We start from the raw sequence: 26,786 nt of genomic DNA, 5'->3' as shown, positions 1-26,786 counted from the left end.
TGTCTATGGTATGTATTGTGTCTATGGTATGTATGTATGTAGGTATGTATTGTGTCTATAGTATGTATTGTGTCTATGGTATGTATTGTGTCTATAGTATGTATTGTGTCTATGGTATGTATTGTGTCTATAGTATGTATTGTGTCTATGATATGTATGTATGTAGGTATGTATTGTGTCTATGGTATGTATTGTGTCTATAGTATGTATTGTGTCTATGGTATGTATTGTGTCTATAGTATGTATTGTGTCTATGGTATGTATTGTGTCTATAGTATGTATTGTGTCTATGGTATGTATTGTGTCTATGGTATGTATGTATGTAGGTATGTATTGTGTCTATGGTATGTATTGTGTCTATAGTATGTATTGTGTCTATGGTATGTATTGTGTCTATGGTATGTATGTATGTAGGTATGTATTGTGTCTATAGTATGTATTGTGTCTATGGTATGTATTGTGTCTATAGTATGTATTGTGTCTATGGTATGTATTGTGTCTATAGTATGTATTGTGTCTATGGTATGTATTGTGTCTATAGTATGTATTGTGTCTATGGTATGTATTGTGTCTATGGTATGTATTGTGTCTATGGTATGTATGTATGTAGGTATGTATTGTGTCTATAGTATGTATTGTGTCTATGGTATGTATGTATGTAGGTATGTATTGTGTCTATGGTATGTATTGTGTCTATAGTATGTATTGTGTCTATGGTATGTATGTATGTAGGTATGTATTGTGTCTATGGTATGTATTGTGTCTATGGTATGTATTGTGTCTATAGTATGTATTGTGTCTATGGTATGTATTGTGTCTATAGTATGTATTGTGTCTATGGTATGTATTGTGTCTATGGTATGTATGTATGTAGGTATGTATTGTGTCTATAGTATGTATTGTGTCTATGGTATGTATGTATGTAGGTATGTATTGTGTCTATGGTATGTATTGTGTCTATAGTATGTATTGTGTCTATGGTATGTATGTATGTAGGTATGTATTGTGTCTATGGTATGTATTGTGTCTATGGTATGTATGTATGTAGGTATGTATTGTGTCTATGGTATGTATGTATGTAGGTATGTATGTACCTGCTATTGTTTTCTGTGACAAAACAAGACAACACACTCTACTGTACATTTTGGTGCAAATCTAAATAAACATTTAGATTTTTTTTTCTGTTCTTATGTACTTTTAATGCAACCACCCACCATAGAATAACCAAATAAGCCAAAAACAAAACAAAAAATGGCACTTCTCACTTTTGGCTTGTTGTCATCTGGGTTAGTGAGCCTTTGCTGTGCAGTGGAAACAACATGGAAGTCCATTTAAAAAAAAAAAAAAAACTAACTAAAATAAGTGTATATGTTTAAAAAAAATATATATGTATGGATATTTTTAATTGCATAAATGTTACTGTAATTGTATGGAATATAACAGGCATAAGACAAAAAACAAAAAACTGAACACAGCAATTAACTGATTAGTCTCGACTCGTGTTGTCCCGATAACAATATTTTGGTACCGGTACCAAAATGTATTTAGATACTTTTCGGTACTTTTCCATACTTTTCTAAATAAAGGGGACCACAAACAACGGCATGATTGGCTTTATTTTAACAAAAAAATGTTTAGTGTACATGAAACATATGTTTATTATTGCAAGTTTGTCCTTAAATAAAATAGTGAACATACTAGACAACTTGTCTTTTAGTAGTAAGTAAACAAACAAAGACTCCTAATTAGTCTATGCAGTAACATATTGTGTCATTTATGCACCTATTATTTTCTACACATTATTAAGGACAAGTGGTAGAAAATGAATTATTAATCTACTTGTTCATTTACTGTTAATATCTGCTTACTTTCTCTTTTAACATGTTCTATCTACACTTCTGTTAAAATGTAATAATCACTTATTCTTCTCTTCTTTGATACTTGACATTAGTTTTGGATGATACCACACATTTAGGTATCGATCCGATACCAAGTAGTTGCAAGATCATACAATAAAATATAATACTAATACACCAGTAATAATATGGTTAAAAAATACCGATGTAAAGGGTAGGTGTCGTTCTGTTTTCTGTTTTAACATGTTCTATGTACACTTCTGTTAAAATGTAATAATCACTTATTCTTCTCTTCTTTGATACTTGACATTAGTTTTGGATGATACCACACATTTAGGTATGGATGTGATACCAAGTAGTTACAGGATCATACATTGGTCATATTCAAAGTCCTCATGTGTCCAGGGACGTATTTACTGACTTTATAAACATAATATGAATTTTTTTTTAAAACAGAAGAAGATGTTGTGTTGCCAAAAAATATTGACGTAAGTATAGTAGTATCGACTAGATACGCTCCTGTACTTGGTATCATTACAGTGGATGTCAGGTGTAGATCCACCCATGGCGTTTGTTTACATTGTGACGCCGGTGAGCTACGGTGTGTAGTGAAGCATGTTTAGCTATTCCTCGTCCTGCGGTGATAATAATACTTGTAAGAAACGTACTTTATTTGTCGCCATGAAAGCGAGGATTAGTGATTTAGAAGTACCGTATTTTCCGCACTATTAGCCGCACCTAAAAACCACAAATTTACTCAAAAGCTGACAGTGCGGCTTATAACCCGGTGCGCTTTATATATGGATTAATATTAAGATTCATTTTCATAAAGTTTCGGTCTCGCAACTACGGTAAACAGCCGCCATCTTTTTTCCCCGTAGAAGAGGAAGTGCTTCTTCTTCTACGCAAGCAACCGCCAAGGTAAGCACCCGCCCCCATAGAACAGGAAGCGCTTCTTCTTCTACTGTAAGCAACCACCCGCCCGCGTAGAAGAAGTAGAAGCGCGCGGATATTATGTTTCATTTCCTTTGTGTGTTTACATCTGTAAAGACCACAAAATGGCTCCTACTAAGCGACAGGTTTCCGGTTCATGAAAAGACGCAATCTCTCCATCCGCACACGGATTACTATTTCACAGCAACTGCCTAAAGACTTTCAAGAAAAGCTGGCTACTTTCCGTGCATATTGTAAAAACAAGATAGCTGAAAAAAAGATCCGGCCAGAGAACATTATCAACATGGACGAGGTTCCACTGACTTTTGATATTCCTGTGAACCGCACTGTGGATACAACGGGAGCACGTACGGTGAATATTCGCACCACAGGGAATGAGAAGTCGTCCTTCACTGTGGTTCTAGCTTGCCATGCTAATGGCCAGAAACTTCCACCCATGGTGATATTCAAAAGGAAGACCTTGCCAAAAGAGACCTTTCCAGCCGGCGTCATCATAAAAGCTAACTCGAAGGGATGGATGAAGAAAAGATGAGCGAGTGGTTAAGGGAAGTTTAAGTTTATGCGAAGAGGCTGGGTGGCTTTTTTCACGCAGCTCCGTCCATGTTGATATACGACTCCATGCGCGCCCACATCACGCTGGTTTTTAATATATTATTAAAGTTTGACTGACCTATCTGACTGTTTTTTTGACATTCCTTTAGCGCAGTTAGATGCGGCTTATAACACGGGGCGGCTTATAGGTGGACAAAGTTTTGAAATATGCCGTTCATTGAAGGCGCGGCTTATAACCCAGGGCGGCTTATGGTGCGGAAAATACGGTAGCTAAAACACTGTGGATGGCTGTTAGCCGCTAGCTCGCTAGCCACGTGTTAAAGCAGCTCTTCCTGAGGGTGTTTCAGTGTTATAACTTCACCTTTATCTTGACTTTTTACACCAAAATGCGTCCATTCTCCCTTTTCTGTCTACACATTGTGTCTGCTTGTAAGTACTACGTGTGTGCGCTGCCGAACATGCTCGTCTGCTCGTAAACCAGCAATGACACGACGTGAGGACGACGGGTGGGGCGGAGGATTGGGTTGCCCGGTACTTTTTAGAGGTGGTATAGTACCGAATAATGTTAATTAGTATCACGGTACTATACTAATACCGGTATAGCGTACAACCCTAGTCTCAACTTTAACAAACATTTACATTTCATGTTGAATTAATTGCGTTGAAAATAGTGTGTGCAACTTTTCATTGTGTGGTATTTTGTAATGTTTGTGTAGCAAGGTTACCTCTCCATTGAGGAAGCAGTAAAGGACAGCCACCACGAAACCCTGCAGGACAGAAATGAACTCTAGAATCATTTGATCAACCATTCTGCAAAAACAATTTGAGAACTGTGACTCCTGTACTCCGGTTTATGTACCTGGAAAGATCCTAGTCCCAACTCAAAGACCAGACGCTCCCTCTTGCTGACGTCCTCGGGTGAGAAGGCAAAGACGGTGTAGTGAATTCCAAAGAGTGGTATGAGCAGGAGGGTGGAGCGAGCCAGACGCCTGCACAACACACACCACACTTGTTGGACACAATATTAGGAACAGCTGGGATGCAAAAGCTGATATATTTTCACTGGACTTCCCCTTTAAGAACATTATCTTTGTAATTGCAAAGTCTGGCTATTGCTGGCTGAATACTGGACTGCTGTTTCTGAACAGAGCACACATGAACACGACAAACAATAACTTGACAAACAATACCAACACAAACAATACAGTGACAAACAATAGCAGGACAAACATTATCATAACAAACCATAACATGACAGACAATAGCATGAACTATAACATGATAAACAATAACATGACAAACAATACCATGACAACCAATACTTGAAACACAATAACATGACAAACAATACCATGACAAAAAATTGCATGACAAACAATAATGTGACAAACAATAACATGACAAACAATATCATGACAAACAATACCATGACAACCAATAACATGACAACCAATAACATGACAACCAATACCATGACAAACAATAACATGACAAACAATACCATGACAAACAATACCATGACAAACAATACCATGACAAATAATAACATGACAAATAATAACATGACAAACAATAACATGACAAACAATACCATTACAAACAATAGCATAACAAACAATACCGTGACAAACAATAACATGACAAACAATACTATGACAACCAATACTTGAAACACAATAACATGACAAACAATACCATGAAACACAATAACATGACAAACAACACCATGACAAACAATACCATGACAAAAAATAGCATGACAAACAATAACATGGCAAACAATACCATGACAACCAATACCATGACAAACAATAGCATGACAAACAATAACATGACAAAAAATAACATGACAAACAATAACATGACAACCAATACCATGACAAACAATAGCATGCCAAACAATAACATGACAAACAATAGCATGGCAAACAATACCATGACAAACAATAACATGAGAAACAATAACATGACAAGCAATACCAGCACAAACAATACCATGACAAACAATAACATGACAAACAATACCATGGCAAACAATAGCATGACAAACAATAACATGGCAAACAATACCATGACAACCAATACCATGACAAACAATAGCATGACAAACAATGACATGACAAACAATAACATGACAAACAATAACATGACAACCAATACCATGACAAACAATAGCATGCCAAACAATAACATGACAAACAATACCATGCCAAACAATAACATGACAAACAATACCATGACAAACTTTTTACCTTAATTTACCTATACTTATCTACTTTTTACCTTCTTTTATCAATATTTACCAATCTTATACCTTTTTGTTTTACCTACGTTTACCTACTTTTTTTTTAACCTTTTATCAATGTTTACCTACTTTTTACCTTCATTCACCTATACTTACCTACTTTTTACCTTCTTTTATCAATATTTACCAACCTTATACCTTTTTTTTACCTACTTTTTTACCTTTTATCAATGTTTACCTACTTTTTACCTTCATTTACCTATACTTACCTATTTTTTTACCTTGTTTTATCAATTTTTACCAACCTTATACCGTTTTTTTACCTACTTTTTTACCTTTTATCAATGTTTATCTACTTTTTACCTTCATTTACCTATACTTACCTACTTTTTACCTTCTTTTATCAATATTTACCAACCTTATACCTTTTTTTTTACCTACATTGACCTACTTTTTTACCTTTTATCAAAGTTGACCTACTTTTTACCTTCATTTACCTATACTTACCCACTTTTTACCTTCTTTTATCAATATTTACCAACCTTACACCTTTTTTTAACCTACTTTTTTACCTTTTATCAATGTTTATCTACTTTTTACCTTCATTTGCCTATACTTACCTACTTTTTACTTTCTTTTATCAATATTTACCAACCTTATACCTTTTTTTTTACCTACATTTACCTACTTTTTTTTACCTTTTATCAATGTTAACCTACTTTTTACCTTCATTCACCTATACTTACCTACTGTTTACCTTCTTTTATCAATATTTACCAACCTCATACCTTTTTTTAACCTACGTTTACCTACTTTTTACCTTTTATCAATGTTTACCTACCTTTTACCTTCATTTACCTATACTTACCTACTTTTTACCTTCTTTTATCAATATTTACCAACCTTATACCTTTTTTTACCTACTTTTTTACCTTTTATCAATGTTTATCTACTTTGTATCTTCATTTACCTATACTTACCTATTTTTTACCTTGTTTTATCAATATTTACCAACCTTATACCGTTTTTTTACCTACTTTTTACCTTTTATCAACGTTTATCTACTTTTTACCTTCATTTACCTATACTTACCTACTTTTTACCTTCTTTTATCAATATTTACCAACCTTATACCTTTTTTTTTACCTACATTGACCTACTTTTTTACCTTTTATCAATGTTGACCTACTTTTTACCTTCATTTACCTATACTTACCTACTTTTTACCTTCTTTTATCAATATTTACCAACCTTATACCTTTTTGTTTTACCTACGTTTACCTACTTTTTTTTTTTTTACCTTTTATCAATGTTTACCTACGTTTTACCTTCATTCACCTATACTTACCTACTGTTTACCTTCTTTTATCAATATTTACCAACCTTATACCTTTTTTTACCTACTTTTTTACCTTTTATCAATGTTTATCTACTTTTTACCTTCATTTTCCTATACTTACCTACTTTTTACCTTCTTTTATCAATATTTACCCACCTTATACCTTTTTTACCTACTTTTTTACCTTTTATCAATGTTTATCTACTTGTTACCTTAATTTACCTATACTTACCTACTTTTTACCTTCTTTTATCAATATTTACCAACCTTATACCTTTTTTTACCTACTTCTTTACCTTTTATCAATGTTTATCTACTTTTTACCTTCATTTACCTATACTTATCTACTTTTTACCTTTTTTTATCAATATTTACCAACCTTATACATTTTTTTTACCTACATTGACCTACTTTTTTACCTTTTATCAATGTTGACCTACTTTTTACCTTCATTTACCTATACTTACCTACTTTTTACCTTCTTTTATCAATATTTACCAACCTTATACCTTTTTTTAACCTACTTTTTTTTACCTTTTATCAATGTTTATCTACTTTTTACCTTCATTTGCCTATACTTACCTACTTTTTACTTTCTTTTATCAATATTTACCAACCTTATACCTTTTTTTTTACCTACATTTACCTACTTTTTTACCTTTTATCAATGTTTACCTACTTTTTACCTTAATTTACCTATACTTATCTACTTTTTACCTTCTTTTATCAATATTTACCAATCTTATACCTTTTTGTTTTACCTACGTTTACCTACTTTTTTTTTAACCTTTTATCAATGTTTACCTACTTTTTACCTTCATTCACCTATACTTACCTACTGTTTACCTTCTTTTATCAATATTTACCAACCTTATACCTTTTTTTAACCTACGTTTACCTACTTTTTACCTTTTATCAATGTTTACCTACCTTCTACCTTCATTTACCTATACTTACCTACTTTTTACCTTCTTTTATCCATATTTACCAACCTTATACCTTTTTTTACCTACTTTTTTTACCTTTTATCAATGTTTATCTACTTTGTATCTTCATTTACCTATACTTACCTATTTTTTTTACCTTGTTTTATCAATATTTACCAACCTTATACCGTTTTTTACCTACTTTTTTACCTTTTATCAATGTTTATCTACTTTTTACCTTCATTTACCTATACTTATCTACTTTTTACCTTCTTTTATCAATATTTACCAGCCTTATTCCTTTTTTTACCTACTTTTTTACCTTTTATCAATGTTTATCTACCTTTTACCTTCATTTGCCTATACTTACCTACTTTTTACCTTCTTTTATCAATATTTACCAACCTTATACCTTTTTTTTACCTACATTGACCTACTTTTTTATTTTTTATCAATGTTGACCTACTTTTTACCTTCATTTACCTATACTTACCTACTTTTTAACCTTCTTTTATCAATATTTACCAACCTTACACCTTTGTTTTACCTACTTTTTTACCTTTTATCAATGTTTATCTACTTTTTACCTTAATTTGTCTATACTTACCTACTTTTTACTTTCTTTTATCAATATTTACCAACCTTATACCTTTTTGTTTTACCTACGTTTACCTACTTTTTTTTAACCTTTTATCAATGTTTACCTACTTTTTACCTTCATTCACCTATACTTACCTACTGTTTACCTTCTTTTATCAATATTTACCAACCTTATACCTTTTTTTAACCTACGTTTACCTACTTTTTACCTTTTATCAATGTTTACCTACCTTTTACCTTCATTTACCTATACTTACCTACTTTTTACCTTCTTTTATCAATATTTACCAACCTTATACCTTTTTTTACCTACTTTTTTACCTTTTATCAATGTTCATCTACTTGTTACCTTCATTTACCTATACTTACCTACTTTTTACTTTCTTTTATCAATATTTACCAACCGTATACCTTTTTTTACCTACGTTTTTACCTTTTATCAATGTTTATCTACTTGTTACCTTCATTTACCTATACTTAACTACTTTTTACCTTCTTTTATCAATATTTACCAGCCTTATTCCTTTTTTTACCTACTTTTTTACCTTTTATCAATGTTTATCTACTTTTTACCTTCATTTGCCTATACTTACCTACTTTTTACCTTCTTTTATCAATATTTACCAACCTTATACCTTTTTTTTACCTACATTGACCTACTTTTTTATTTTTTATCAATGTTGACCTACTTTTTACCTTCATTTACCTATACTTACCTACTTTTTAACCTTCTTTTATCAATATTTACCAACCTTACACCTTTGTTTTACCTACTTTTTTACCTTTTATCAATGTTTATCTACTTTTTACCTTAATTTGCCTATACTTACCTACTTTTTACTTTCTTTTATCAATATTTACCAACCTTATACCTTTTTGTTTTACCTACGTTTACCTACTTTTTTTAACCTTTTATCAATGTTTACCTACTTTTTACCTTCATTCACCTATACTTACCTACTGTTTACCTTCTTTTATCAATATTTACCAACCTTATACCTTTTTTTAACCTACGTTTACCTACTTTTTACCTTTTATCAATGTTTACCTACCTTTTACCTTCATTTACCTATACTTACCTACTTTTTACCTTCTTTTATCAATATTTACCAACCTTATACCTTTTTTTACCTACTTTTTTACCTTTTATCAATGTTCATCTACTTGTTACCTTCATTTACCTATACTTACCTACTTTTTACTTTCTTTTATCAATATTTACCAACCGTATACCTTTTTTTACCTACGTTTTTACCTTTTATCAATGTTTATCTACTTGTTACCTTCATTTACCTATACTTAACTACTTTTTACCTTCTTTTATCAATATTTACCAAACTTATACCTTTTTTTTACCTACTTTGACCTACTTTTTTACCTTTTATCAATGTTGACCTACTTTTTACCTTCATTTACCTATACTTACCTACTTTTTACCTTATTTTATCAATATTTACCAACCTTACACCTTTTTTTTTACCTACTTTTTTACCTTTTATCAATGTTTATCTACTTTTTACCTTAATTTGCCTATACTTACCTACTTTTTACTTTCTTTTATCAATATTTACCAACCTTATACCTTTTTTCTAACCTACGTTTACCTACTTTTTTTTTTTACCTTTTATTAATGTTTACCTACTTTTTACCTACTTTTTTGACCTTTTATCAATGTTTATCTACTTTTTACCTTCATTTGCCTATACTTACCTACTTTTTACTTTCTTCTATCAATATTTACCAACCTTATACCTTTTTTTTTTAACCTACGTTTACCTACTTTTTTACCTTTTATCAATGTTTACCTACTTTTTACCTTAATTTACCTATACCTACCTACTTTTTACCTTCTTTTATCAATATTTACCAACCTTATACCTTTTTGTTTTACCTACTTTTTTTTTTTTTTTACCTTTTATCAATGTTTACCTACTTTTTACTTTCATTCACTTATACTTACCTACTGTTTACCTTCTTTTATCAATATTTACCAACCTTATACTTTTTTTTAACCTACATTTACCTACTTTTTACCTTTTATCAATGTTTACCTACTTTTTACCTTCATTTACCTATACTTAACTACTTCATCTGTTTTAATTATGAGACACAATTGTGTCAAAGTCATGATTTTTTATTTCATGCTTGAAGTAAGAAATTCTTACTTTGAAAAAGTAGTTTTCTACTTGTGAGTGTTGATGACACAGCTTTGCAACACTTGATATTCTAGTTTCAAGCATGTTTTACTCAATATAGGTCATCACATCTCTAATATCTTACTGAGATCATTTAGGAGCAAAACACTTAAAACAAGTAAAACACTCTAACATCAAATCTGCTTAGTGAGAAGAATGATCTTATCAGACAGAAAATAAGCAAATATCAGCCTTATTTGACATATTTCATCTTACTTAGATTTCACTTTTTGTTCTGAAATTGAGGGAGACGAAATTCTTGCTTAAAAAAGGTTTGACCCTTGAACGAACAATTTCCATTTGCAGTTTTAACGTTTTGTTGGATTTCTTACTAAATTCTCTTGCTTGCTTTTTTTTTTTCTTTTTTCCCCCAAGTTAGGATTCGGTGTGGAAAAACTGCTGAGTCATAGGTTTTAGTTGAAATTGGTCACAAGGGGAAAGATCTTAGCGGGTAATGCATGATGTCATCACCAAGTGTGTGTGTATGTGGGCATGTGTGTGTTAACAAATTTGAAGAGCTCTGTGGGTCATACACGCACACACACACACGCACACACGCACACACACACACACACACACACACGCACGCACACACACACGCACTTACAGCGTGATGGTGGATAACTCTGACATCCTGCACGAATGTTGAACAGCCTGTGAGGGCTCACTGAAGCATTTCTGAGCACAGCTGCTACACGCCACAAACAAAGACAACACAACAACACAACAAAGACTTTAGGGACACGGACATGTTGTCGCACACACACACACACACACACACACACACACACACACACACACACACACACACACACACACACACACACACACACATGTCTTGCCTACTTTGTGTGGACCCACGTTTGGTTAGTCCAGGGGTCGGCAACCCAAAATGTTGAAAGAGCCATATTGGACCAAAAATACAAAAACAAATCTGTCTGGAGCCGCAACAAATGAAAAGCCATATTACATACAGATAGTGTGTCATGAGATATAAACTGAATTAAGAGGACTTAAAGGAAACTAAATGAGCTCAAATATAGCTACAAATGAGGCATAATGATGCAATATGCACATATAGCTAGCCTAAATAGCATGTTAGCATCGATTAGCTCGCAGTCATGCTCTGACCAAATATGCCCGATTAGCACTCCACACAAGTCAATAACATCAACAAAACTCACCTTTGTGCATTCATGCACAACGTTAAAAGTTTGGTGGACAAAATGAGAAAGAAAAAGAAGAGGCATAAAACACGTCCTAGAAAGTTATATACATGTAAACAAACTACGGTGAGTTCAAGGACCGCCAGTAGTAGTAGGACAAAACGGCACTCGCCAAATACTCGAATCAGTGAAGCATGTTTAACACAAACAGTGTGCTTTATAACAATTAGGGAGGTTTGTGTCATGTTTGTCCTCCTACAGAAACCATATTAAAACAAAAACCAAAAAAATTTCCCCTCATCTTTTTCCATTTTTCATACATTTTTGAAAAAGCGCCAGAGAGCCACTAGGGCGGCGCTAAAGAGCCGCATGCGGCTCTAGAGCCGCGGGTTGCCGACCCCTGGGTTAGTAGGTTGTGAGGGCCCCCCTTTCCACTATAGCTAGAATGATGAAAAAAAAAAAAATCTAGCACTAGATGGGAGTAGAGAGTTGCAACCTCACTTCAGAATGCAAAACACACAAAGTAAAACAAATATTTTACTTCTGTAGTTGTGAGGACCAGGCAAATGTCCTCACAAGTCAAAAGGTCCTCACAGAAAGGGTGGTTTGTCAAGTGTATGTCCACACAAGGATGTTGAGACAAGTACACACACACACACACACACACACACACACACACACACACACACACACACACACACACACGCACACACACACGCACACACACACACACACACACACACACACACATATGCACGTACAGATCATGTTCCTAAAAAGTTATACTAAAAAGGTGATATCCTTTACTGTATGCAAGGTGCATGTTTCTGTCATTTGTTTCCATACGAACATCATTTAGAGCAGACCTGGGCAAATGAAGGCCCCGGGGGCCACATGCGGCCCGTTAAGATGTTCAATCTGGCCCGCCGGACATTCCCAAATCATTTTTTTTTTTAGATCTTTAAGCTGGAAAGTGTAGCTGCCATTATGATGTGCACTCATGTTTTATAATGACCGTAAGTCTTCAACTATAGTACAAACCCCGTTTCCATATGAGTTGGGAAATTGTGTTAGATGTAAATATAAACGGAATACAATGATTTGCAAATCATTTTCAAGCCATATTCAGTTGAATATGCTACAAAGACAACATATTTGATGTTCAAACTCATAAACTTTATTCATTTTTTGCAAATAATAATTAACTTAGAATTTCATGGCTGCAACACGTGACAAAGTAGTTGGGAAAGGGCATGTTCACCACTGTGTTACATCACCTTTTCTTTTAACAACACTCAATAAACGATTGGGAACTGAGGAAACTAATTGTTGAAGCTGTGAAAGTGGAATTCTTTCCCATTCTTGTTTTATGTAGAGCTTCAGTCCTTCAACAGTCTCCGCTGTCGTATTTTACGCTTCATAATGCGCCACACATTTTCGATGGGAGACAGGTCTGGACTGCAGGCGGGCCAGGAAAGTACCCGCACTCTTTTTTTTACGAAGCCACGCTGTTGTAACACGTGCTGAATGTGGCTTGGCATTGTCTTGCTGAAATAAGCAGGGGCGTCCATGAAAAAGATAGCGCTTAGATGGCAGCATATGTTGTTCCAAAAGCTGTATGTACCTTTCAGCATTAATGGCGCCTTCACAGATGTGTAAGTTACCCATGTCTTGGGCACTAATGCACCCCCATACCATCACAGATGCTGCCTTTTACACTTTGCGTCAATAACAGTCTGGATGGTTCTTTTCCTCTTTGGTCCGGATGACACGATGTCGAATATTTCCAAAAACAATTTGAAATGTGGACTCGTCAGACCGCAGAACACTTTTCCACTTTGCATGAGTCCATCTTAGATGATCTCGGGCCCAGAGAAGCCGGCGGCGTTTCTGGGTGTTGTTGATAAATGGCTGTCGCTTTGCATAGTAGAGCTTTAACTTGCATTTACAGATGTAGCGACCAACTGTAGTTACTGACCGTGGGTTTCTGAAGTGTTCCTGAGCCCATGTGGTGATATCCTTTAGAGATTGATGTCGGTTTTTGATACAGTGCCGTCTGAGGGATGGAAGGTCACGGTCATTCAATGTTGGTTTCCGGCCATGCCGCTTACGTGGAGTGATTTCTCCAGATTCTCTGAACCTTTTAATGATATTATGGAGCGTAGATGTTGAAATCCCTACACTCTTAGAAATAAAAGTGCTAAGTAGAACCATATAAGGTTCTTTGGCTCGTCCTCATAGGAGAACCCTTTTTGGCTCCAGGTAGAACCTTTTTATAAAGGTTCCACCTGGAACCCTTTCGGAGGGTTCTACCTAGAACTGTGTGTGTAAGGTTCCACCCAGAATCCCCCATGAGAGGTTCTACAAAGAACCCACGCAGGGAGTTCCACTAAGAACCCTTTCATGTTTCAAGGGTTTCATCTAGAACCCACACAGGGAGTTCCACTAAGAACCCTTTCGTATTTCAAGGGTTTCATCTAGAACCCACACAGGGAGTTCCACTAAGAACCCTTTTGTATTTCAAGACTTTCATCTAGAACCCACGCAGGGAGTTCCACTAAGAACCCTTTCGTATTTCAAGGGTTGCATCTAGAACCCACACAGGGAGTTCCACTAAGAACCCTTTCGTTTGTCAAGGGTTTCATCTAGAACCCATGCAGGGAGTTCCACTAAGAACCCTTTCAGGTTTCAAGGGTTTCATCTAGAACCCACACAGGGAGTTCCACAAAGAACTCTTTCATGTTTCAAGGGTTTCATCTAGAACCCATGCAGGGAGTTCCACTAAGAACCCTTTCGTTTGTCAAGGGTTGCATCTAGAACCCACACAGGGAGTTCCACTAAGAACCCTTTCGTTTGTCAAGGGTTTCATCTAGAACCCATGCAGGGAGTTCCACTAAGAACCCTTTCAGGTTTCAAGGGTTTCATCTAGAACCCACACAGGGAGTTCCACTAAGAACCCTTTTGTATTTCAAGACTTTCAACTAGAACCCACGCAGGGAGTTCCACTAAGAACCCTTTCGTATTTCAAGGGTTTCATCTAGAACCCACACAGGGAGTTCCACTAAGAACCCTTTCGTTTGTCAAGGGTTTCATCTAGGACCCATGCAGGGAGTTCCACTAAGAACCCTTTCATGTTTCAAGTGTTTCATCTAGAACCCACACAGGGAGTTCCACTAAGAACCCTTTCGTATTTCAAGGGTTTCATCTAGAACCCACACAGGGAGTTCCACTAAGAACCCTTTCGTTTGTCAAGGGTTTCATCTAGAACCCATGCAGGGAGTTCCACTAAGAACCCTTTCAGGTTTCAAGGGTTTCATCTAGAACCCACACAGGGAGTTCCACTAAGAACCCTTTTGTATTTCAAGACTTTCAACTAGAACCCACGCAGGGAGTTCCACTAAGAACCCTTTCGTTTGTCAAGGGTTTCATCTAGAACCCATGAAGGGAGTTCCACTAAGAACCCTTTCAGGTTTCAAGGGTTTCATCTAGAACCCACACAGGGAGTTCCACAAAGAACCCTTTCAGGTTTCAAGGGTTTCATCTAGAACCCACACAGGGAGTTCCACAAAGAACTCTTTCATGTTTCAAGGGTTTCATCTAGATCTGACACAGGGGGTTCTAAAAACATCCCTTTTCAAAGGTTTTCACCGATAACCGTCTTGTCTTTTGAGGGTTCTATAAAGAACCATATTGTATTCTACAGATCAGTTTAGTTCATATTATATTGTGATCATTTATCATGTTGACATTGAACAAACATTTGAATGAGAAAAACATTTATTTAAAGATAGGCACCATTATTGGCAAATGTTATCAGGAAGTATGTCCCTGGTGACACAGGATCTTACCCATGCTTTCAACAATCCCTGAAGAACTCTTTCTTCCAAAAACGGTTCTCTGGATCAAAATAGTTCTTACTGGAACCCTTAGTGTTAGTGAGAACCCTTTTAAAACCAATTATTCAGAAAAGGGGTTTTAAAGGGTTCTCTGGATCAAAATGGTTCTTACTGGAACCATTAGCGTTACCAAGAACCCTTGAAAAACCCTTTCTTCGGGAAAGGGTTTTTCAGAAGCAAATGGTTCCAGTTAGAACCTCAGCCCTTGTAGAAGAACCCTTTTAGAACCCTTATTTCTAAGAGTGTACATTTCTTGCAATTGCACTTTGAGAAACGTTGTTCTTAAACTGTTCGACTATTTGCTCACGCAGTTGTGGACAAAGGGGTGTACCTCGCCCCATCCTTTCTTGTGAAAGACGGAGCATTTTTTGGGAAGCTGTTTTTATACCCAATCATGGCACCCACCTGTTCCCAATTAGCCTGCACACCTGTGGGATGTTCCAAATAAGTGTTTGATGAGCATTCCTCAACTTTATCAGTATTTATTTCCACCTTTCCCAACTTCTTTGTCTTCTTTGTTGCTGGCATCAAATTCTAAAGTTAATGATTATTTGCAAAAAAAAAAAAAAAAATGTTTATGAGTTTGAACATCAAATATGTTGTCTTTGTAGCATATTCAACTGAATATGGCTTGAAAAGGATTTGCAAATCATTGTATTCCGCTTATATTTACATCTACAACACAATTTCCCAACTCATATGGAAACGGGGTTTGTAAGTCTTTCAATGCTTGGAATCTGCATGATATACTAGTTATTATGGTCATCTAATTAGTTACTATGGTAATGTAAGTCACAGTAGCTCAGACGAGGTACCAAGCAGTGTGGGTGGGGAGTGTTTCCACAGAGTGTTTCCAGAGCCTGAAATGTGGGTGTCAGGGACAGACGTGGAAGGAGATTTTTACAACAAAGTTCTAAAGCTTAGAGATGTATCAGACGTATCGGATAATAGGTGTTTTTTTGTTTCTTGCTGTTTTTGTATACGTGGATGGAAAGGGGGGGGGGGGGGGGGGGGGGGTGACATTCAAATGTTGTCAATATTCAGTGTTTTATCCTTCATAGTTAATATTGTAAATCCCACATTCTTTATTTTCATGTACATTCTGGGTGTCTCATTCAGTAAAAAAATGTGAAATTCCATTCCGTTTTTTTAAGGCGGCCTGTCATAACGTTTTTAGCATTCAATCAGACATTATTGCAGCGTTTCTCAAAGTGTGGGGCGCGCCCCACTGGTGGGGAATAGAGACATGACAGGTGGGGCGCGAGGAACGGGAGGAAATTTCACTTTAAATTTTTTATTTTTTATTATTATATTCTTAGATTATTTTTTTTTACTATGCTTTCATTTTCTATACACACTGTAAATCACTTTGTGATTCTGTCTGTGAAATCCGCTATATAAATAAATGGAAATTACCGGTACTTATTTTTACTGTAGGCTTTATATTTCTCGGTAGGAGCGAAAGTTTGACAGACATAGCAACAGTAACTAATGGGGGCGGGGCTAAGCGGAACAAACTTTCGAGCGGATGGGTAGCAGGCTAATGTGTGGACCACGATTACACAAATATATACATTTGTGACTCGCACCTCAAAGGTCGTCGAGCCAGAGCCAGCGCCTGCAGAGAAACAAAAATGTGACGGGCACACACTGTGTCATTCACCGGGAAGCACTCGCGTCAAGGCAGCTCAGCCCCGAACTCAATGAGGTTTTAACATGTTGTGAGCGCGGTCAATTTGATCAAAACACGACCACTGAAAGTGCGACTGTTCTCTGCACTGTGTGAGGAAATGGGAGCTGATCATACAGCCGTGCTGTTTCACAGTGAAGCAAGGTGGCTCTCCTGGGGAAAAGTGCTGTCACTTGCCCTGTCTTGCCAAATGCATAGCTCCTCCTTTTTTTTTTGCAAAGATTGCAAAGTGGCACTTTTATTGTATTTATTATTGAACTTGATGCAAGTTATTTGATTTATTATTGAACTTGATGCAAGTTATAACACTTTTATTTATTTATTATTGAACTTGATGCAAGTTATAACACTTTTGTTTTATTTATTATTGAACTTGATGCAAGTTATAACACTTTTTTTGATTTATTATTGAACTTGATGCAAGTTATAACACTTTTTTTGATTTATTATTGAACTTGATGCAAGTTTTTTGATTTATTATTGAACTTGATGCAAGTTATAACACTTTTATTTGATTTATTATTGAACTTGATGCAAGTTATAACACTTTTTTTTAAATTATTGAACTTGATGCAAGTTATAACACTTTTGTTTTATTTATTATTGAACTTGATGCAAGTTATAACACTTTTTTTGATTTATTATTGAACTTGATGCAAGTTATAACACTTTTATTTGATTTATTATTGAACTTGATGCAAGTTATAACACTTTTTTGGATTTATTATTGAACGTGATGCAAGTTATAACACTTTTTTTGATTTATTATTGAACTTGATGCAAGTTATAACAGTTTTTTTTATATTATTGAACGTGATGCAATTTATAACACTTTTTTTGATTTATTATTGAACTTGATGCAAGTTATTTGATTTATTATTGAACTTGATTCAAGTTATAACACTTTTTTTTATTTATTATTGAACTTGATGCAAGTTATAACACTTTTGTTTTATTTATTATTGAACTTGATGCAAGTTATAACACTTTTTTGATTTATTATTGAACTTGATGCAAGTTATAACACTTTTTTTGATTTATTATTGAACTTGATGCAAGTTATTTGATTTATTATTGAACTTGATGCAAGTTATAACACTTTTATTTGATTTATTATTGAACTTGATGCAAGTTATAACACTTTTTTTTAAATTATTGAACTTGATGCAAGTTATAACACTTTTGTTTTATTTATTATTGAACTTGATGCAAGTTATAACACTTTTTTTGATTTATTATTGAACTTGATGCAAGTTATTTGATTTATTATTGAACTTGATGCAAGTTATAACACTTTTTTTGATTTATTATTGAACGTGATGCAAGTTATAACAGTTTTTTTTATATTATTGAACGTGATGCAATTTATAACACTTTTTTTGATTTATTATTGAACTTGATGCAAGTTATAACACTTTTTTGGATTTATTATTGAACGTGATGCAAGTTATAACACTTTTTTGGATTTATTATTGAACTTGATGCAAGTTATAACAGTTTTTTTTATATTATTGAACGTGATGCAATTTATAACACTTTTTTTGATTTATTATTGAACTTGATGCAAGTTATTTGATTTATTATTGAACTTGATTCAAGTTATAACACTTTTTTTTATTTATTATTGAACTTGATGCAAGTTATAACACTTTTGTTTTATTTATTATTGAACTTGATGCAAGTTATAACACTTTTTTGATTTATTATTGAACTTAATGCAAGTTATAACACTTTTTTTGATTTATTATTGAACTTGATGCAAGTTATTTGATTTATTATTGAACTTGATGCAAGTTATAACACTTTTATTTGATTTATTATTGAACTTGATGCAAGTTATAACACTTTTTTTTAAATTATTGAACTTGATGCAAGTTATAACACTTTTGTTTTATTTATTATTGAACTTGATGCAAGTTATAACACTTTTTTTGATTTATTATTGAACTTGATGCAAGTTATTTGATTTATTATTGAACTTGATGCAAGTTATAACACTTTTTTTGATTTATTATTGAACGTGATGCAAGTTATAACAGTTTTTTTTATATTATTGAACGTGATGCAATTTATAACACTTTTTTTGATTTATTATTGAACTTGATGCAAGTTATAACACTTTTTTGGATTTATTATTGAACATGATGCAAGTTATAACACTTTTTTTGATTTATTATTGAACTTGATGCAAGTTATAACAGTTTTTTTGATTTATTATTGAACTTGATGCAAGTTATAACAGTTTTTTTTGATTTATTATTGAACGTGATGCAATTTATAACACTTTTTTTGATTTATTATTGAACTTGATGCAAGTTATTTGATTTATTATTGAACTTGATTCAAGTTATAACACTTTTTTTGATTTATTATTGAACTTGATGCAAGTTATAACACTTTTTGATTTATTATTGAACTTGATGCAAGTTATAACACTTTTTTTGATTTATTATTGAACTTGATGCAAGTTATAACACTTTTATTTGATTTATTATTGAACTTGATGCAAGTTATAACACTTTTTTGGATTTATTATTGAACGTGATGCAAGTTATAACACTTTTTTTGATTTATTATTGAACTTGATGCAAGTTATAACAGTTTTTTTTTATTATTGAACGTGATGCAATTTATAACACTTTTTTTGATTTATTATTGAACTTGATGCAAGTTATTTGATTTATTATTGAACTTGATTCAAGTTATAACACTTTTTTTTTATTTATTATTGAACTTGATGCAAGTTATAACACTTTTGTTTTATTTATTATTGAACTTGATGCAAGTTATAACACTTTTTTGATTTATTATTGAACTTGATGCAAGTTATAACACTTTTTTTGATTTATTATTGAACTTGATGCAAGTTATTTGATTTATTATTGAACTTGATGCAAGTTATAACACTTTTATTTGATTTATTATTGAACTTGATGCAAGTTATAACACTTTTTTTTAAATTATTGAACTTGATGCAAGTTATAACACTTTTGTTTTATTTATTATTGAACTTGATGCAAGTTATAACACTTTTTTTGATTTATTATTGAACTTGATGCAAGTTATTTGATTTATTATTGAACTTGATGCAAGTTATAACACTTTTTTTGATTTATTATTGAACGTGATGCAAGTTATAACACTTTTTGATTTATTATTGAACTTGATGCAAGTTATAACACTTTTTTGATTTATTATTGAACTTGATGCAAGTTATAACACTTTTTTTTAATTTATTATTGAACTTGATGCAAGTTATAACACTTTTATTTGATTTATTATTGAACTTGATGCAAGTTATAACACTTTTTTTTTTATTTATTATTGAACGTGATGCAAGTTATAACACTTTTTTTGATTTATTATTGAACTTGATGCAAGTTATAACACTTTTGTTTGATTTATTATTGAACTTGATGGAAGTTATTTTATTTATTATTGAACTTGATGCAAGTTATACCACAGCTGCACAGTTATTTTATTTATTATTGAACTTAATGTTATTTTATGTTATTGAGTTCGAATGTATACAACTTGATGTTCAATAAATTTGAAAATGTTAAAGCTTGGCATTAGCGCGCTGTTGGGGTGATGGGGGCAGGTGGGGCTTGAAAACTCACCCTTGTCCAAAGTGGGGGATGACAAAAAAAGTTTGAGAACCACTGCATTATTGTGAGGTTTTGTATGAGTGTTCCTAAAAATAATACACCTTTTTTTCCTCTAAATTTGGCCCCCCCCGAGTCAAAATAATTGCCCAGGCCTGATTTAGAGCATGAACACCTTTCCTTTAGAATAAATCAACACTAAATTACAATGCCCTAAAACCAAAACATGTTGCCACCCCCCTGAGGTGTGTTCACTTACAGGTAAATGCTGGATTCATTGCCGCCAATGTCCGGAGACTGAAGCTTCTGCACCAGGATGATGATGATTCCAATAAAGAGCACAAAATTGATCTAAAAAAAAATAGAGAAAACATGACTTTTAAAAAAGATGTTTCAAAAGAAAAACAAACAAAAGTGTACTACCATGATGGAGGCCACGACAGGTCCCTTGATCACCCACCAGAGGGCAGTGTTCTCATTTGTATCCCAGCATCTACAGGCGGGAGAAGCAACAACTTCTATTTGACATTATATATAATTCATATTACTATTTGTATTTGAATATTAACAATATATGATTACTGATTTTGTTTATGAAATAGTTAGGTAACGGTTTACCCAGTGTCGTGAAAATGGAGCCTGAGGACGGCCCAGACAGTTACACAAATAGTGGGAGTTCCTGGAAGAAATAATAGTCCAGTATTATGTTATTAGGCATCATCATCCTTATAATATACATTATTATAACATTCAACCTAATGGAGAAATGTATCATTTACAGACACGATATTAATAGATCAAAATAAATGTAATTAAAAGTGTAAATTAAAGCAGGATTGATGAGTAAATATTAGATCAGATCAATGACTTGTGATATTAGAAGCACAAATTGTAGATAATTGTATTTCTGAACTAGAGAATGTTACATTATTTATAATTTTCTAGACAACAAATATTATTATTTATATTATTAATTTTCTTGCTTCAAAGACTTTTCTATTTGCATTACAGATTATACATTGTCAGTTCCTCCATACATGAAAAAGAAAGTACATAATTAGATTTTGGAACTAAAACATCCCCCTAATAAATAATGACAAATCGATACAGATGGAAATGAGCTATTAGCTACATCTGGTGCACCCTTGTGAATAATGTATGGACACTGACCATAAATGAATATTAATAAAAGCATTTAAACTAGAAAAATATTCTATAAATTATATATCCTAAAAAAAAAATGTGAGTCATCTTTTTTTTTTTTCAAAAAAGAGACAAAATAAAAGTCAAATCACACCCTGTGGGAAAGTTTGTGTACTACAGTTTAAAAAAAAAAAGCAAAAAAAAAAGAAGCAAACTGACAGACCCAGCCAACGATGTAGAAGTATTAATAATTATTCAAATAAATAAATCAATCAAAAGCTAACTGACCCCAGACAACAATGGTGTACCAGTAGAAGTATTACTAATTATCAGAGGTGGGACCAAGTCATTGTTTTGCAAGTCACAAGTAAGTCTCAAGTCTTTGCCCTCAAGTCCGAGTCAAGTCCCAAGTCAAGACTGGAAAGTCTCAAGTCAAGTCCTAAGTCCTGCATTTTGAGTTTCGAGTCCTTTCAAGTCCTTTTAACCACAGACTAATATATTAACACAGATTGTGTATGCTTTTCAAACGCTGTATTTATTTATTAAAACAAGTGCATTTTAAATTGCAGGAAAGAAAATTGTGCTGACATTGCACTTTATAATAGCACTATTAACCAGTCATTTTAAACATTAACTCATTCCTTTACAGAACAAACACATTGAAAAATAAAGTGCAAATGTACTTATTTGTACAAAAGTGTTAACATTGAAAAAACATGACATATACGTGAACATAACAAAAAAGTTGTACTTTTTATATGTCAGGGCCCTATGCTGCATTGCATTTGCAAAAGACCAAATTAGCCAAGAGTCTGTCAGTCATTTGTGCACGATGGGGGCGTAGTATGATGCCACCATGGCTGAAAACTCGCTCCACTGGAGCACTGGAGGCAGGCACTGCCAAGACTCTCATGGCCACTCGGAACAGTGAAGGAAGAGTCTTCATGTTCAATGCCCAGAACAAAAGGGGGGAGAGAGTTGTTTTGGGTTGGTGCACTACTTGTAAGTGTATCTTGTGTTTTTTATGTTGATTTAATTTAAAAAAGAAAAGAAAAAAAAATTATTTCTTGTGCGGCCCGATACCAATCGATCCACGGACCAGTACCGGGCCGCGGCCCGGTGGTTGGGGACCACTGAGGTAAACAACCAACAGTATGTCAGAAAGCTAGCTAAAACGGTACACATATTCATAATATAGTATACATTTTAACTGACCTTCATTTTACTATTTTTGTCTTTTTTTAGGTGGCTAAAATACGCGGTGCTGCTGACCGCCGTCTAACGTTACGTGTGATATATTGACTAACGTAACCCTGCTTAAAAAAAAATCACTGAACAAAAAGTATGAATAAGGTAGTGAACTGCAACAGATTCCCGTGTTTGCAATAACGTTATAACGTTAGCAGTGAGTTTACAGCCTCACTGATTTAACTACACAGCAAATAAAAGTCACGTTACTTAGCCAATAAACGTTATCTTACATTCAAAACTTACCGTTCTTTGTGCAACTTCAAATGCCGGACGAAGTTGGAAGTTGTTGCCTCTCCATCAGTCATTTTGGAACCGCATGTGTTGCATACTGCAAACCGTTTTGTGTTGACCACCTCGTAATTTTTATACCCAAACAAAATTATTTTAGGTATCATTTTTTGTTCACTGGCGTGTGGTTTGGACATGTCTTCTTCCTGCAATTTGATTGGATGAATGCTGTGTGATGAAAACAAAGTAGATCTAATTTGATTGGCTGTTGTACTGACAGCACGCCAGCTGACACATGCAACGCTGATAGACAAGTACACAATGAAAAATACGGAGCGCTCCCGAATAACTTTTTCATCTTTGGGTTTTGGGGAAAGTAGCAAGTCATGTCAAGTCATGTCAATTCAAAAGGCTCAAGTCCAAGTGAAGTCACAAGTCATTGATGTTAAAGTCTAAGTCCAGTTGCAAGTCTTTTTACATTTTGTCAAGTCGAGTCTAAAGTCATCAAATTCATGACTCGAGTCTGACTCGAGTCCAAGTCATGTGACTCGAGTCCACACCTCTGCTAATTATCAAAACATTTAAATAAATAAAAAGCTAACTGACCCCAGCCAACAATGGTGTACCAGTAAAAGTATTACTAATTAGAAAAATAAATAAATAAAAACCTTAACTGACCCCAGCCAACAATGGTGTACCAGTAGAAGTATCTCCTCTCAGGAAAGAAAGTCTCCACCAGCAGAGTGAAGAGGTAAAGGCCTTCAATGAAGAGCCAAAAGTAGTTGGACATGACGCAGTAGTGGAAGAAAACCATCACAGCTTTACACGCCACCTGCAAGACGACACGAAAACTGCCTCAATTAAGCATCATCTCATAACAATTCAATAATACAGTAATCAATACCTTCAAATCAAACATGTTTCAGGTATTTTAGTGGCAGCTTCGTAACTCAAAATCTTTACTTAGCTTTTTATTTTTTAAATGTAATAAAAATGGTCCAAGTGACAAGTTGACCTAGTCGGTTGCCATGGCGACACGGCACATGTTCCCGTAGAGCAAGGACGCATATTTGAGCATTTTAAATACAGTGTGAAAATATGCAACACACTGTGAAATTATATTAAATACATTATATGAATGTAATAATATTTCAAAATTAATATTGCAATGCATTACATAATTATTTTCATTGATGCGACTTTAAATTGTAATCAGTGTATTATTTTGTAGTATTATTTTCAATTTTCCATATATTGTACTGTTTAATTCTTTCATAGCATAACACATTTTTTGCAACGTATTTTAAAAATGTTTCTGATTTTTTATTTACATATATTATACAGCTAAATTATTCTGTACATAAAACTATTATATTATTGAAAAAAATCAACCATGGGATGTATTACAATTGTTTTTAATTACATTTTTTAAAATTTCTATATGTTACTGTTAAATGATTTTGATAATGATTATACAAATTAAAACAATCAAAACTGTAATGTATAAAAAAATGTATAATTGCAAACTATAATTTCCATATATTATGCTGTTTTAATTATAATAATAATAGTAAAATATTGCAAGAGCTCACATTTTGTTACATATTTAAAAATTTTTTAAACGTAATAAAAATGGTCCAAGTGACAAGTTAACCTAGTCGGTTGCCATGGCGACACGGCACATGTTCCCGTAGAGCAAGGACGCATATTTGAGCATTTTAAATACAGTGTGAAAATATGCAACACACTGTGAAATTATATTAAATACATTATATGAATGTAATAATATTTCAAAATTAATATTGCAATGCATTACATAATTTTTTTCATTGATGCGACTTTAAATTGTATTCAGTGTATTATTTTGTAGTATTATTTTCAATTTTCCATATATTGTACTGTTTAATTCTTTCATAGCATAACACATTTTTTGCAACGTATTTTAAAAATGTTTCTGATTTTTTATTTACATATATTATACAGCTAAATTATTCTGTACATAAAAAAAATATATTATTGAAAAAAATCAACTATGGGATGTATTACAATTGTTTTTAATTACATTTTTTTTTTTTTTCTATAGCAGTTAAATGATTTTGATAATGATTATACAAATTAAAACAATCAAAACTGTAATGTATAAAAAATGTATAATTGCAAACTATAATTTCCATATATTACGCTGTTTTAATTATAATAATAATAGTAAAATATTGCAAGAGCTCACATTTTGTTACATATTTTTTAATTTTTTAAACGTAATAAAAATGGTCCAAGTGACAAGTTGACCTAGTCGGTTGCCATGGCGACACGGCACATGTTCCCGTAGAGCAAGGACGCATATTTGAGCATTTTAAATACAGTGTGAAAATATGCAACACACTGTGAAATTATATTAAATACGTTATATGAATGTAATAATATTTCAAAATTAATATTGCAATGTATTACATAATTTTTTTCATTGATGCGACTTTAAATTGTAATCAGTGTATTATTTTGTAGTATTATTTTCAATTTTCCATATATTGTACTTTTTAATTCTTTCATAGCATAACACATTTTTTGCAACATATTTTAAAAATGTTTCTGAATTTTTTTATTTACATATATTATACAGCTAAATTATTCTGTACATAAAACAATTATATTATTGAAAAAAATCAACCATGGGATGTATTACAATTGTTTTTAATTACATTTTTTTTAATTTCTGTTAAATGATTTTGATAATGATTATAAAAATTAAAACAATCAAAACTGCAATGTATAAAAAAATGTATAATTGCAAACTATAATTTCCATATATTATGCTGTTTTAATTATAATAATAATAATAGTAAAATATTGCAAGAGCTCACATTTTGTTATATATTTTTTTATTTCAATATATAATAAAATATTACAATATATTTGTTATTATACGGGAATATTTTCTTTATAATTATAACAACAATAATTTTTATTATTGCGATATCTAACATTCTTTTTTAATGTTACAACTTTTCATTTACAAGTAGTTTCATGAGTGTTTTATGAAGATAGATGCAAATGCACCCGAGTGTGTGCGTGCGTGTGTGTGCGTGTGTGTGTACATGTGTGTGTGTGTGTGTATGTGCGTGTGTGTTTGTCATGCAACT

At 33.1% G+C, this 26,786-nt stretch overlaps 1 protein-coding gene across 7 annotated transcripts in view; it reads right to left on the bottom strand.

Annotated features, from left to right (window-relative positions):
- LOC133589561 (pituitary adenylate cyclase-activating polypeptide type I receptor-like) overlaps positions 1–26,786 on the bottom strand; it is a 135,374-nt gene that overhangs the window by 14,932 nt on the left and 93,656 nt on the right. For 5 of the 7 annotated variants that reach the window (XM_061942034.2, XM_061942019.2, XM_061942050.2 and 2 more), the window contains exons 10-16: positions 24,325–24,478; positions 21,643–21,703; positions 21,448–21,517; positions 21,284–21,375; positions 11,275–11,358; positions 4,222–4,351; positions 4,088–4,129 (exon numbers count right to left, since the gene is read on the bottom strand). In XM_061942034.2, coding sequence (XP_061798018.1) covers positions 4,088–4,129; positions 4,222–4,351; positions 11,275–11,358; positions 21,284–21,375; positions 21,448–21,517; positions 21,643–21,703; positions 24,325–24,478 — 633 coding nt within the window. The remainder of the gene's footprint in view (positions 1–4,087; positions 4,130–4,221; positions 4,352–11,274; positions 11,359–21,283; positions 21,376–21,447; positions 21,518–21,642; positions 21,704–24,324; positions 24,479–26,786) is intronic. The other 2 variants (XM_061942058.2, XM_061942066.2) reach the window with 1 other exon arrangement.

Source organism: Nerophis lumbriciformis, linkage group LG03 (genome assembly GCF_033978685.3).
Source record: "Nerophis lumbriciformis linkage group LG03, RoL_Nlum_v2.1, whole genome shotgun sequence".
NCBI classification, from domain to species: Eukaryota; Metazoa; Chordata; class Actinopteri; order Syngnathiformes; family Syngnathidae; genus Nerophis; species Nerophis lumbriciformis.
This window is presented reverse-complemented; position numbering and strand designations above follow the sequence as displayed.